General features: G+C 42.9%; 1 protein-coding gene across 1 annotated transcript in view; it reads left to right on the plus strand.

Annotated features, from left to right (window-relative positions):
- The window catches only part of RABGAP1L (RAB GTPase activating protein 1 like), a 332,919-nt gene that overhangs the window by 100,642 nt on the left and 216,229 nt on the right, over positions 1–16,048 (plus strand). The window contains exon 13 of the mRNA XM_066597506.1: positions 6,016–6,169. Coding sequence (XP_066453603.1) covers positions 6,016–6,169 — 154 coding nt within the window. The remainder of the gene's footprint in view (positions 1–6,015; positions 6,170–16,048) is intronic.

Genomic DNA, 16,048 nt, shown 5'->3' on the forward strand with positions numbered 1-16,048 from the left:
GAATAATGCAAATGTATATCAGTGATAATGATGACCCCCTCAAAACAATCCTAAAACATACTTGATATGGAAGGAGAATCATAAATTCCTAATTATAATTTAGAGACGCCACCAAATTCCAAATTAGTTCCAAGTTACTATGACAAAAAAATATAATACACCATGAATACTACCCTTAATTAGAAAAAGTCTGTATGTTTAAATATGGATCCCGCGCTCCTTAGAACATACACGTCCCGGTCAGTAGTTATATTCTTCCACTCTGTTTATTTGTACAACGCGTTTCGTCTGCAAGACTTCCTCAAGTACATACTAATCACATAAAAAACACATCTATATATACATACAATACATAGCATAACCGGTTATTACCTTTGCTGATTTGCTGGTCTCGTGGTTCCCGTCCTCCTCCGGCGTACAGCGGCGTCTTGCCCAGCACTGTGCGTACCTGATGACGCGGAAGCACATGACTCTGACGTCGCTGTGGTGGGTGCCGCCCCTTGTGTGGGGAGGAGTGAAGACGGGCTGGACCATGGTATCTGTTTGCAGGAGGTTCCCATGGTTACACATGTGTAGACGGCGTTTCTAGCCAACACCGTATACTCTTCTCTAGTGCTATTGCTGTGCATGTTCCTACTCCCCTCCTTCATTATGCTCCGAATCTATTCAAATTAATAATATATGCTTATATAAATATAAATATATCTATAAAATGTACATACAACACTAACATTTAAAAATATTCAAATGTACAAATCTTATTATATTATATCATAAATACATAAATAAATAAATAAACTTGATGCTCCCTATTAATACCTATACACACGAAAAAATGTAAACCAGTATAATTTTCTTTATGGTAGCTAAAATTATATATATAAATGTGTGTACATAAAAATAAAAGCTTCATAATTTTTCTAAAATTTCATTGAGTCCCTTAGGGATCAGTGTATTTATCCTGAATATCCAGAACATCTCCTTCTCTCTGAGTTTTTGTGTGGAGATGTTCTGGATAAATTCAAAGTTACCCGTAAACCTGATGAATCTTTGGCATGAGTTGTGGCGAAATGACGGGATATACTGTGTTTCATGTAACCCTTGTGCATATTGCTACGGTGCTGATTTAATCTTTCCCTTAATGTATTGACCGTTCTGCCTACATATCTTAGTTTACAAGGACATTCCAGCTTAATTAGAAATTATTATAACACAAGATATAAAAATAACACCATAAACACTATTCCAACGTGTTATGCCAACTAATATCTGCAGCTCATCGGGTTCGAAAATGACGCTGTATCACAGTCACAACATGTAATAGAAATCGTTAGCTAATAGGCAAATAGAAAAAGTTAATAGAAAAGGGGTCCATCACAGTAATCCAGAAAAGTAAACCGGTAATGCCATAGCCAGTGAGATATGTAAAATGGTAAGCTATTTACCCGTGAGGTCCAACGAGTGCATTAACCCTTTCCATTCCACTGTCTGACCTCTGAAGACATTATGATTTAAGGCTGTACAGCTCCGATGTTGGTAGACGTCCGTCGGGGTTCTCTTACTGTATATTGCCAGCCTCTCTGCTGTCGGAGCCTATCCAACGTGTCACCTCATGCGCAGTACTGGCTTTAGCCAGCAGATAGCGCTGTTGTATAACAGCAGAAAAAGAGTAAGCCCCCTAGGAAAACCAGGATACAAATTGGATTGGAAAGGGTTAATATCAAACTTTCTCTTCTTAAGGCCCATTTAGACACAACGATAATCACTCAGAAGATGTCGCTCGAGCGACTTTTGAGCGATCATCGTTGTGTCATTTATAGCGCAAGATGATCGCTCAAGAAGAGCGATCACCTTGCGCTGCCAGCGGAGGATTCAGAAGATAAGCGGGGTGTCCACGCATACAGCTGTTCCCCCGCTGCAGCGCCCCACTTTTATATAGCAAGTGGCGCAATAGAAATGCGGCTCCCAATCTTGTTCTCATCTCCGATTTCACATCCAAAGCCATGCTTGTAGGCCTTCTGTAATACAGATGATGACATAATGTTAACTCTCAAATGTTAACTCACTGCATATATAGCAAAAGCTGTCTGATTTGTTTCGGCCTATTCAAGGTGCCATGTTTCACTAGGAAAATATGAAGCCTCCTTTATCAAAACGGTCTTTGGTGCCCATAGCAACCAATCAAGGTGCAGCTTCCATTTTATATTATCAGTTTCGAAAATGAAAGCTGTGCTGTGATTGGTTGCTTCGGAAAACAAAAGACTGTTTTGATAAATGAGGCCCACAGTTTTAATGGTCTATATACTGTAACAAATCTGTACAATATTAGATATCCTGCTTTCTTATGATGTCTAGAACTTCATTTGCTTTCAGACCATTTTGATTGCCGTATTTGGATTCAGCCGTCTGAATATAGGGAAGAACACTGATTTTTACACCGGAAAATATATTCTAGTAACATCGTATAACACAGTACATAAATTAAAATCTATCACCTATCTTGTTGTAAGGTGATAAGTGATTTTGGTGGGATAGTCCCTTTAGATGTATCTCGGGAGGTAAATCCTTTAAGCTCAACTTCACTTAAGGTAGTCGTAGACATTTCTATAAATATTGGCTGATTTGTCAGGGTCAGCTGACTAACTGCATAGAGGTGTCCAACTCTGCCACACAATGACCGATGCTAAGGAATATAAGGATCGGACATGTTGGATTTCAGAACGACTGGACCCTTGTTCCAGTCAGAAGTAACCCGCTGCTAGAGGAGTTAAGGGGGATGCAAGTTGAAAACTTTTATTATTTTTTTTCTGATTTGTGTAATTCTGATATGGTAATTTAAAAACTTTGGATCCTTTTATAGGAAAGTTCCTCATCTTTTGGTTAAGACCTTTTTTTATAGCTTCTGGTTTTTAGAAGCCACTTCCAATGCAGTCTACTTGCTAGAAAATGAACTGTCAATATGATTTATAAAACTATTAGAAGACGTTCTGGTGTTGCCCAGGTGTGCAAGTACTGAAATGGCTGTGGGCTTTATTTAAAGATCCGGGCTCAGGTAGAGTGTGAGAGAGCTGAAGGCGGATGTACATGTCTTAAGTTTGCTTTGTTGCCTAGACAGAGATCACACTGCAGTCGCAGAATATTTATTAGAAATTGATAAGATGTGAGGCTCTTGGGAATAGACTTTTTATTATAACCGTATTTTCAAAATTTTGTATAACAGCCAGAAGTGAATATAAAAAGAAAAATGTTTATAGGATGCCATAATAATTAGAGATGAGCGAGTATACTCGCTAAGGGCAATTGTTCGAGCGAGCATTGCCCTTAGCGAGTACCTGCCCGCTCGAGAGAAAAGGTTCGGGTGCCGGCGCGGGAGAGCGGTGAGTTGCGGTAGTGAGCAGGAGGTTGCGGGGGGGGGGGGGAGATAGAGAGATCTCCCCTCCGTTCCTCCCCGCTCTCCCCCGCAGCTCCCTGCGTGCCGCCGGCACCCGAACCTTTTCTCTCGAGCGGGCAGGTACTCTCTAAGGGCAATGCTCGCTCATCACTAATAATAATCTCTTAATTTCTTTCCGTGCTTTAATATAAGTGGCTCTATAGCTGAAGGCCCCATGGTCCTAGTGCATGATATGGGCTTTGTGCATCTCCATCACCGTTCAGAACTTTACATATGTTAATACTCAGTTGGGTTCCTGTGGCCTTAATTACATTGGATACTCTATGGGGCATACTTTCTACTAACGCTTGTTACACTTTACCTAGTATATCTCTCCATTCATCCTGCAAATTTCTGGTGAGTTCTCACAAAGAGGATGAATCGGCCTTTCTAAAAGGGTGTAAGGAGCATCATTAATGAACAGCTGAGCAATGGAAGAACCTTCAATGGAATGACGAATCGCGCTACTCTTTGAAATCAGATGGAGGTACCTAGGTGTGAAGGCTGCCTGTGGAATTCTGTTTTTCTAAGTGTGTTGTGCCAATAGTTAAGTACAGCGGAGGTCCCGTCATGGTCTGGGGATGTTTTACATGGCATGGTCTCAGTCCACGGGTTATAGTAGCAAGAACCATGAACACGGAGGTGTACCTTGACATTTTAGACGATAATGTGCTGCTGCCGATGTGGCAATACTCTGAGAATGGTCAACAATGCTCCCAACTAGACAACATGCCTTTTTCCAAATCCACTGGCGTTTTACATTGGTTTGAGGATGTGGATGCTCCACGATTGGACTGGCCTGCACTGAATTCTACTGAACATCTTTGGGACGAATTGGGTCATCGGGTCAGGAAATATGAAGTGACCAATCGCTGAAAACGGCCATATACTTACTGATACTGTAGGGCACATGTCTGCACCACCTAAGCATGCAGGCAGCTACATGCCAAATGAGGGAGCCAATTACACCCGTGGAAGACACCGATGAGACAATCACTCATATAACCTCCTAATATAGAGGGGGGTGGCTGCTTAGTGTATACTCCTACACAGAGTAGTGGATACAGGGTGCCAGACCATTCTGATACATGTAGTGCACCATGCAGGCTAGCAACCTATTAATGACGCCATATCAGTTCGATGCGTTGCCCTGCACCTGAAAAAGTGAACAACATTGGTACTATCAACCTGGCCTCCCCCAGCGTCTAGTTTGGCTGCCTGCATGCTGAACTGGTGCAGATAGCTGCCCTCCTATATCAGTAAATAGATGGCCATTTTCACAGATTTTTATTTTTCCCTTTTATGTGATACGTAAATATGAAGTGTGTCCATCTTCTTTGAGAGAACTCAACAGATGTTTGCTGGATGATTGGAGGGAAATACCGGCTGCATTGAATCAGACGTTAGTAGAAAGTATGTCACAGAGAGTATACAATATCATTAGGGTCAAATGAGGCTCCATTAAGTATTATCATGTGTAAATAAATGCTACTTTTGATTCTTGGTCAGGTGTTCAATTACTTTTAGTAGGATAGTGAGGGGAAGTAAGTCGCTTCCAGAAATATGTGGTGGCACCTTTACCTCCTCAAGAACAGAAGGATTGGACAAGTCGAAGTCTAATGCCTGATCTTTACCTTTTCTGACATTGAGGCCCGCGCACACATTAGATGATTTGCTGATCCAGCAGAAATGGTACTGTTGAGCTGATGTACATCTAAGTCATCTGGCCAGCCCAAGTGTCTAGTCTGCGCTATTGCTGTGGCATGCTTTTCATGAACTAGATTAACATCCTTCAAGTTCCTATTAACCCTTTCCAATCCACTGTCTGACCTCTGAAGACATTATGATTTAAAGCTATACAGCTCTGATGTTGGAAGACGTCCGTCGGGGTTCTCTTAATGTATATTGCCAGCCTCTCTGCTGTTGGAGCCTATCCAACATGTCACCTCATGCAATATTGGCTTTAGCCAGCATATAGCACCATTGTATAATGGCAGAAAAAGAGTAAGCCCCCTAGGAAAACCAGAATACAAATTGGATTGGAAAGGGTTAAGAGCCTGACAAATCCGTGTGTTTCTTTCAGACTCCGCCTAATGCTAGAGGAGTTCTGTCGTGAACTTTTTTTTAATCGAAAACCCCCATAATTTTTTAACTTGTGTACCAAATTGAATAAAGGACAGTCATAACTGATGCAGAACAAGTAATGTACAACAAAAGTCCTATTAGGCCAACCCAACAGAGAAGAGCTGGTACTTTCTCAATCTAAGCTGCCTATATTTAACAACACTCATTGCCTCACGTTGAGTCCTCCATTCTAACCAGGATTTCCGTGAAGGCTCCTTCTTTACTGTTAGCACAGTAAGGGCTCCAATCAGATACGTGGGATGTCTTGCAAGCCGACTTCTCTAACTCTTTTTGGGCTTTAATAAATCTCATTGTTGTACATGTTTCCCTCTAGTAGTAGTTAGCATTTACCAATTGTTCTAACTTGGTTTAAAAAAAAAAAAAAAAAAAAGATTATATTTTTGTGGAAGACTTGTTGGTCCTTGAGTTCCTTCTTATCCACTTTTGCTTCCTTTATTTAGGCACAGCAATCTGAGTGTGAGACCTAAGGGACTGTCCTCATTGGTAAAAAGAGGAGGCGTGCCAGAAGCACTTAGAGCTGAAGTCTGGCAACTTCTTGCTGGTTGCCATGAAGATCAAGAAATGATGGAAAAGTACAAGAACCTCATCGTAAAAGTAAGAATTTCAACGTTTACTTATTTACATGTTTACTTCTGGCTAGAATCATGGTTATAACTTTACACTCTAAAAGGGAACCTGGCACCGAGTTCATGTTGCTCGCACAACCAGCATGAACCCGGAGCAGGTATGCACTGTGCCCCCATGTGTTGTCTGACAACTGGTTTCCTATAAACAAGCAGGGAGAGAGCTGTCGGCCAACATGCTGCAGGCGGGGAGAGCAGCATGTTGACTCAAGAATTCTGTTCCAGAGTCAAACGAGCAAACGTCAAAATGTGTTTGTTCTGAAATGCTGCAACGTTTCAAAATGGCACTTACATGGGGGCACAGTGCATACCGGTCCCGGGTTCCCTGCCATCAGATACCATATCTAAATCATTTGAGAGCCCTTTCATAGGGATTCCAAGGCAAAGTTTTTACAGGTTAGGTCGCCAGGTCTCCCCCTAACACTCCCCATTTATCTGGGCTTGGGACCGGCGTATATGGATGACTCCTACAGGGCTGGCTTACAGTAATCAGTAAGTACCTGAAATGATGTTGATTCTAAATGGCTGGGAAGAACTGGCCATCTCAAAATTGTCTGTACTCTTGGTTACTGCTATGGTGCATAACTAAATGGGAGGAGCAGATGTTGAAAGACTGGCAGGACTTGGTGGTGGTGGCAGCATCCAAATTATTGATGGTCTCACTGACTGAGTCAGGATATAAGGTTTTAATGTGCTGGTATCTGACGGTCTCTTTATCCCAGTGGTGCTCAGCATTTGGTAGTATTATGGCATCCATGGTCACTATAACCTTTTTACGCTTCTTTACTGGCAATTAGAAAGCTTCATGTTAACAATAATGGTCTGTGCCAGGAAGGTGAAGATTGATGCTGACAAAGTTCCATTCGGGCATGCTAGAATTATCTAGCTATCATGATGACCTTGCATCCACTAATTGCTCAGACTTATAACATATGGCATATCAGCCCTGAACAGCCTGATGTTGTAAATGAATGAAATCGATGGTACATCAAAAGATAGATGTTTTTGGTTGTTTTTACTAATGGTTTTATGTGGCTTAACAGTGTTTTAGTCACCATATTTAAAGAGGTTGTCCAGTTGTAAACTATTGATAGCCTATCTGTAGAACAGGCCATCAATAGTTAATCAGTGGGGTGGGGGGTGCCTCCCATGATCCTCTTTGATCCTGTTCACCAGGCCAAAGCGCTTGAGCTAATTTTTCTAGGAAGCAGATAGCTCTGTTCTCACTGCAGTGCTCAGGCTTGCAATTGAAGTGAATGGGAATTAAGCATGTAATACCAAACCCAGGCACTGCAGTGGGAACGGAGCTGTCTGCTACCTGTAGAAATCGGCTTAGTGTATAAAAGCACACCAGCCTGGCGAACAGCTAATCCATAGGGGTCCTGGGTGGCAGATCCCTGCCTGTTTACAATTGATGGCCTAAACTGAGGATAGGCTATCAATAGTCGACAACTGGACAACCCCTTTAACCCTTAAAATGTCTCAACAATTGACTCCACCTTTTGAGTCATACAGACTGAGAATGTTTGGATTCACTTTGCTTGAACTTTGGTAAAAGGAATATGATCGCCTTGCTGTGATTCAGTGTTGCCATCCTCACTCGGAAATTACGGTATGCGTGTTGCACATTTCTAATTGAGAGATCTCAGGTAAAAGCTTTGTGACCCTCCCTGAAATGGTTGTAATGCATTAATATAATCATTAGACTTCTTTTAGGTGGTTGACTTTCAGTAAGTCTTATGTCTTGGGAAGTTCAAGATAAGTAGATTTTGGAAAAATCCATTGAAGTCTAGTAGAGCAGAAGTGGCTTTTACAAATCGCCACACCTACGATTGAGTGATGTTCAAAATTTATGTTGTGGACTTTCCCCTCCACAAAAAAGTTGTTCTGAAGTTTTAACCATTGGTGATGAATTGCTAGGATATGACCTCCTTAGGAGTTTTTGCTATCCGACTGCTGGGACTTCTAGCAATTGCGACGCCTAAAGTATCCCAGTTCATGTTCCCGCTAAGTTGCGGGGCTTCAGAGCTCTCCCCACCCAGTTTGGATTACAGCCCGAAGAGCCGTAGACTAGCCAATGACAGAGGAGCATCCCTCAGCTCTAGTAGCACCATCACTTACAGAAAGGCTTGAGTGTGACCACATGTCCTCACGACACAAGCAATGACACAGCTTCTGGTTACTGGTGAGTCAGTTCAAAAGTCCATAAAGTGAGTCAATATCAGGTTAATTGGCATCCCACTCCAGCTGATTAGCTGTTTGAAGGAGCAGCTGTGCTCAGGTGAGCATTATGGTCTTTTCTTCAGCCTATGACTTCATATTCATAGATTCCTGAAGCTCAGAACCATTCAAGTGCATGAAACTGAGCTGCAATACCAGCCACAGCCACTATGCAATGTACAGTGCTGTGCCAATGAAGAGCCCACAGTGCTTGTCTGAGCAACACATTCCCTTTTAACAGTTAGAGGCGCCAGGAGTCGGATCTCCTCCAACTTGATTTTGATAACCCCTCCTTTGGCTAGATCATCAATATTTTAGTCCCCCTTTAAATAATTCTGTGATTATCCCTTATGCATCTTATATTCATCAGAGCATCGTTTCCAAATAACCAAGTGGCGTAAACCGCTTCTTTCCATCACAGGTATGCATGGAGCACATAGTCACCATATGAGCTGTAGACTCTATTCATTGTTAGTGCATATTCATAGAAAAGGTATAATAAAGCACTAATCATAGTCATGGGAAGGGGTGAGGCACGGAAAAATAGATTTCACTGGCATATCACTTTAAGCGTAACCATAGGAATGTTTTTTTTTTTTTTTTTTAGTGCATTGTTCTCATGCACTGAAAATCTCCGACAATTTGCCAAATACCTGCCATAAAGTCACATTACTAGAGATGAGCGAACGTACTTGGTAAGGCTGATTTCGTAATCGAGCACCGCGATTTTCGAGTACTTCACTACTCAGGTGAAAAGTACTCGGGTGCGCTGTGGGGTGGGGGGTTGCAGAGGGGAGTGGGGGGGAGAGGGAGAAAGAGAGGGCTCCCCGCTGTTCCCCGCTGCTACCCCCCACTCCCCTCTGCAACCCCCAGCTCACCCCCGGCGCACCCAAGTACTTTTTACCCGAGTAGTGAAGTACTCGAAAATCGCGGTGCTCGATTGCGAAATCGCCCTTACCGAGTGCGTTCGCTCATCTCTACACATTACCGACATACAATTGCAGCAAACAAAAGCATTTCCACTGCGGCGTCCGAAAACAGTTCATTACTTCTGTCAGACGACGCGTTTCCTAGAAGATGCTCTCCCGTCTTCTTCGCGCCTACTTGTACTTGAGCCGTAATTTATTCACATTAGTGCATTTCCTCCTGTTCTACACGGCGCAGCGAGTGACAAAAGGCAGAGAAAGCAGTGCTGGTGCCGGGAATAGAGTGCAACATTTTTCTGTACCGCTGCCTTTTAGCCTTGTGTTTAGATAACAAACAGGCAGCGGGCACGGGGAGATGAGAGGAGGCTTTATTTCAGGAGACTTAGACTTTTTCCACATGTGGTACCGAAGAATCGTGACGCGAACCATTATGCAATTCTGCTTTTATTTCGCAGCTCTCATTGTCTGCAGATGTCTTTTTCTGGAGTCCTTTTAGTACCCACGAGAGAGGTATCTTAATTATTACATCTTTTGACATAAGTATACAGTCTCCAGTGAAATTTCTTTAAGCGTGGGAAAGGTGCACCAAAAGTTTCTATTATGTCCCAAAAACAAAAGCCGAGATGGTTGGACTTTATTTTAATAGTCCTAGAGAAACATGGCATACTTTCACCTTCTTGGTTTTTACAGTCCTATGTCTGCTCTATGTAGCTGTGCAGTAGTTTGGGAGAAACTTGCATTTTATTCTTAGTGGCCAGATACGTGAGATATGGGCTGGGATGACCTGTCGGGCATCTGCGCCCAATAGGTTATCCCGTGTAAAAGCACCCTAAGTATGGGGCTAAAAGGGTAGGACACTGGTTTGACCTATTGATGATGAAAGAATGCTAATGGAGACACCAGTAGATTTAACCCGTTAAGGACCAGCCACGGTAAATATACGGCGCCTGGTCCTGGGCTTAACGCACCGGCGATAGTAAAATTATGGTCGCGCTTTAAGCCTCCTGTCTCTGCAATCAATTAGAGGCAGGATGAATTATCAGCCATTGGTGACAGCTGATAACCCGGAGGAGAAGGCAGGAGGGGTTCTTAACCCTTTCTGCTTTTTCCTTCCCCAAGTACACAGCGCTATACTTCTGGAGTCGGGAAGATGGTGGTGGTGAACGGGGAAGGGGGGGGGGGGGTAGTAATGTGACCGCCGGAGTTCCCTGCTATAACACAGCTAGAGGGTCATACTAGACCCTGGCCAGCTCTGCAAGTGACCAGTGTCACTACAGAGGATGTCTTCCCCTGTAACTGGGGCTCCTATGGATGCCCCAGCTACAGTGGGAAAGTGTCAAATAAAACAAATAAAAAAAATGAATGTCCCCCAGAGGTCTTATATGACGTCATGGGGGACATAGATAGTAAAAAAAACACAATTACATAAACAAGTAAAATAAAATAACAGAATAAAACAACAATATATACATAAGAAAGAGAATAACACAAAGCAGATGACAACAAAAACCGTCGCCGTATGCGCCCTATAAACCAAAACCATACATACTATATATCAAAACGTCCAAAACAAATAGAGTAACCCATTCCCATACTTTATTTTAGCATAAATATACAAAATGTAAAAAAAATAACTATAAATGTTTTTTAAAAAAATCTCTTTTTTTTAGCATTTTACCCCGCAGTACAACTAAAAAACGGGGGGAAACAGCGCAGTAAAAATAATTTTGGTAGCTAAAGGAAACAAAATAGGGCAGTAAAACTGCCACATGGGTAAAATCCCTAAAAAGTGTCTGGTCCTTAAGGTACAAAACAGCCTGGTCCTTAAGAGGTAAAAGAAATCTCTGCATACCAACAATGTAACACGTTTCAAGGTATTAGACCTCTTCATCAGGCAGCAGGAAATTACACAATGATAGCCTGAGGGAGATCTTGATGGCCGCCAATGTCTGCAGATGTGTAGCCGCTGTGCTTTTATACTGCCACCGAATAGCTGGTTTAGTTGACACTAGCACCATTTCATCGTCAATAGGTTGTGCCAGGTTTTGAGTCTTTTACCCTCATACTTACTTTGTTGCCATGTACTACACTTGTGTATGAGCAGTATTTTATAGCCATGTACAGTATAGTAGGAAATTGCACGGTACCCTATTTCATAAATGCGGAAACAATGGAATACCCCTTTAAAGGGAACCTGTCGCCAGAGACATTGTTTTAAATCCGCTGCCATAATGTGATGGACCATGTCCAACCAACTCCTACAACGAAGTACTAGGCTGGACCTGAGAGTCTACTGATCTCGTATATAGTGGGGTGCCACAGGGTTCAGCATATGGAGACGGGAAGGATTTGTTTCCCCAGGGTGAGGCAAATTGGCTTCTGCTTCATTAGTGTTTTTTTTGCCTTCCTCTGGATCAACAAGGGGTCGGAAATGGGCTGAACTGGATAGACATTTGTCTTTTCAGCCTTGCATACTATGTTACAAGTAGGCCACACATGATTGTACACAAAAATGTAATTTACCATTACCAGAAATTCTTACTTTGGCTTGAAACGGCGCACTTGCATACTGAGCATGCAGGCAACAAACAGGTGGCGCCATCATCCCTCTAGGCCATGCATTGCAGCGGGAACTGGGCCTCTACTGCCGCTCACTGCTTTCCTCTGTGTATTGATGGCAGCGCAAAAATCTCGCTAACGCACTCTGGCCATTAGCATGATCCCCGCACATGCACAGTGAAGCGAGGTGCATACACCTTGACATCCCCGGCGCACTGCACATGTGCCGGAAGATGCAGCTGGAGGGGCACGTTCATGAGATTTCAGCGCTATCAGCGTTGACATCAATACATGGAGAGGCCAAGGTCCTGCAGTGATATGCTGTCTCTGGGGGACGATGGCATCCCCTCCTGAACTCCAGATGATGTATTCGCATACTGGGTGCGCAAACAGCAAAGTAAGAATTTCTGGTAATGCTAAATGGGTCTGTGTACAACCATGTGTAACCATATGTGGCCTGCTTGTGTCATGCTCCATTACACTATGGCAGCAGATTTAAAGCAATCCTCCGATTTCGGGGCAAAATGCTGTCCCGGAACCAGAGATGCAGGTGAGGTATATTACCTGCAGTTGTTCTTCTACCATCTCTCCAATCCACTGATTCCAGGTCCCGTTTTTGGCCATTCAAGATGGCCAGTGCAGTCTTCAGACTACCTCATCACCCTACAGAGTATTTGTAGTGTTAACTACTATACCTGCTCTCTGATTGGCCTGAGTTGCTCATGTGAAAAACACTGGCCAATCAGAACAGGGCATTAGGTTATTAGAAAATTGCTACAGTCATCCTGAACAGCTGAAAATAGAGTCTGAAACCAGCGGGTTGGAGGGACGGCAGAGAACAAACAACTAGAGGTAATAAGTCATCAACCCCCTGCGGTCCTAGGATAGAATTTTGAAACTGGAGGGTTGCTTTAAAACTGTGTTTTTCTGGTTCCCTTTAAATTAAAGCAAAAGTATGTTCTGGAATTTTGTAGCTTTCTTCCCATTCAAATATCTCATTCTTTAAAAATGTCTCTTGGCTCCTTATCTCCCGTATGCTAAATCCGTGCTACTAAAAGCAGCCGGCACTTTTTTTGTAAGGCACAGGTTTTTTTTTTTCTAAATAGCTTATTAATCTCTTTCATGTAGAGCAACACGGCTGGTTACTCTGTTAGTGGGGCATAGAATATTTTTACTACCCAAATTGATTGCAGCATTCTCAACAGCACTTAACCGAAGTGATGGGAGCTGACAGTGGTGCTGAATAATGCAGCCCAGAATAGAACAGGATTGTATGACTGCGAATTCAGAGCTATGCATAGATCTGGTGTCTTCAAACAATACTTCTGTCACTGGCTGCTTCTGAAAGATGGCCGGATAATCCAGGTGGACAGGAAGACAGGCAAAGTGCTGCTTTTGCCCTTGTCTTTCTTTTTAAAGGGACCACTAAATCCCAAAATGACAACATTCATCCAGGAACTAGAAGGCTTAAAGAGGATCTGTCCTGACCGCTGAGATGTCTCTTTTTATTAGATGCTCGTAATACCGGTAAAATAACAATTCTTTCCCCATGATTCCGTGTTGTGCTGTTCTTCTTCCTCCTTTATGTTTGTGCATAAATTAACAACTGGTGTTAAAAACTATTCCTCTTGTCAAAGGGGTGTGCCCTTTCAAAATCAGCACTGATTGGACAGTAGGGACACATTTTGAACTGGTAACACCCAATAGTCAATGTATTCATACATTTCTAGGAGGAATTACAGAGTAATGGTTCAACAAATAGTTCTAAAAAGTATATACCATATACACTCGAGTATAGGCCTAGGTTTTCAGCACATTTTTTAAGCTGAAGAAGCCCCCCTCGGCTTATACTCGAGTGAGGTAGAAAAAAAGCAAACAAAAAGACCCCCGCAATACTCGCCTCCCAGCCTGCGTCTGTGTCCCCGGCGCGATCGTCCCCCCAGTGGTGTGGTAAACTGCTTGAGAATTCTCCCCGCTGCCATCTCCCTGCTCAGCTTTGAATTCCCCCGCCGTCAGCGCTGTGTAGGTAAGCACTGTGATTGGTTCGAGCGCCAGCCAATCACAGCCGGCGCTCGATTATTCACGGCCATTCGTTGGAAGACATCTTATGCACTTGTTCTAAGGCCGCCTGCAGACAAGTGCAACAAACGCAATCCTATGCAGATGGCTGCAGTGTGGCCGCGCGAAATCTCGGGCGGCAACCAAACCGCGGCATGCTCTATTTCTGTGAATGAAAGAGCCGGGGCCGTGGGGCGCGGGTGAGTACATGCTGCTCTCTGCAGGTGCTCAGGTCGGGTCCCGCGGTGAGAATTCTCGCTGCCGGATCCGACCCGGCCGCCTGCAGGCGGCCTAAGCGTTGCATAGTTACCTTTTGTTTGACACATTTATATATTAGATAATGGCTTATATAGCAATGTATTAAGACTTCTATTAGTTAAATTACTCTTTTCCTATTTTTATATCATTTTCCTTATATTCTGAAGCTTGTCAGTAGACAAGGGCAATTTTATAACAGCCTGTGTCTGCTACAATGTGGGCAGAATGAAGGCTAGATGGCTTTGTGGTGTAGGTCTCCTAATGCGGATTAGTCCCTGACCTGTCAGATATATAACATTTATATATGTACTTTATCAAATCAGTGCACCATTATATCTATTAGTGTGCGATAATGGCTAGTTGGGACTAATGACAGTTATGCTCTATAGTCTGCTAGAGGGTACACATCTCCCGATAGTTATTAGACCATTGGGCGATTGAAATCTCATATACCATGTGTGGATACATATATCTAGCTGTCTATATATCTATTATCTATTCCGTATAACAGATTAGTAATGGTCCTCTTCATTCTTGGCTCTCTTCTTTCCCTCCCTGCTTTTCCTTTCTGGAGTTATTTTCTAATAATTGAATCTGTCTATGAAGACGCATATGAGAGACTGACAGGGAAGGTCATTGGGTTTCCCGAGAAGCCAGACCCTGATTAATTACTGCTCTCCTCCATTCCGTAGCAGTAGCTTGTCTAGATGCTGGAAATGAGCTCTTTGATAGAATGGGGTTATTCCAGATGGGACTAGCTGCACAAGTCACAGGTTCACTCTTAAAGTAGGTAATCTGGACAGAACATACCGACCAGGCGCTGTACCTTGTATCCGTGCGAGAGTGAACATGGCGAGTCGGGTATATTATTCCTGGTCACTATGTATAGAAGGAAAATGTCATTTAAATATCATGTCACATGTTTTTTGTTGTTTTTTTTTTTGAGACTATGAGAACAGACTGCACAGGAATAAGTTGAATTCTGTTCCTATGAAGACACATTGGTTTGCATAGGATCTGTACATAACCAATCTGGCTGGACTCAGAATGACAGGACTTGACTTCACCTATAGCCGTTGCCTTTCTGGGGTACTAACCCAATACTCAGATACCCCAGAGCTTACAGTAGAAGCAAATAGTATAACAACTGGACCGTCACAAGAATAATGGATATGAAGTGCATAGCAACACAATAGAAAACATACTACTAAACTAGGAACTCGCTATTTGATGAACAAGGCAGGGGGTGATAGTAATTAGGTGTTTAGCATGAAGTTGATGATGATACTGACTGTATAGACTGGAGTAATGTTGTTTGGCCGACATTCGTCCTGTGTAAATGTGGCGTAAGTGGTATGGAATAGACATAATAATCAGATAAGTCCTATCCCTAACATTAGCGTTCTCTATGTCTTTCCCTAATCTCTCTTGAACACTGGCCCTAACAGCAACCACCACTGTCCCTACGTGGCACTCAGTTGTCCTAACTGCAATGCTGTCTGAAATACTATCCCTGAGAACAAGAAGGCACAAAGATAAGAAGCCAAACAACAAGCTGAAGCAAGGCTAGTAGGCAGATGCAAATAGGGAATGAGCAGGCGAAACCAGACTGGACTAGACAACCATAAGAAAAATCTGTTGTATAGACGCAACTCTCCAGAGGTTCCCATAAAGTTACCAGAACAATTGGATGAATATCTCACTTCTCATTTTATTTAGAATATTAAAATTAAAATCCAGCTAATAAACGCGTTTTGGGGTAAACCCCTTCATCAGCAGTGCTGGGATGACTTCACTCTCAGGGAAGGGAACTCATAACCCTAAGTACT

Source organism: Eleutherodactylus coqui, chromosome 3 (assembly GCF_035609145.1).
Source record: "Eleutherodactylus coqui strain aEleCoq1 chromosome 3, aEleCoq1.hap1, whole genome shotgun sequence".
NCBI classification, from domain to species: Eukaryota; Metazoa; Chordata; class Amphibia; order Anura; family Eleutherodactylidae; genus Eleutherodactylus; species Eleutherodactylus coqui.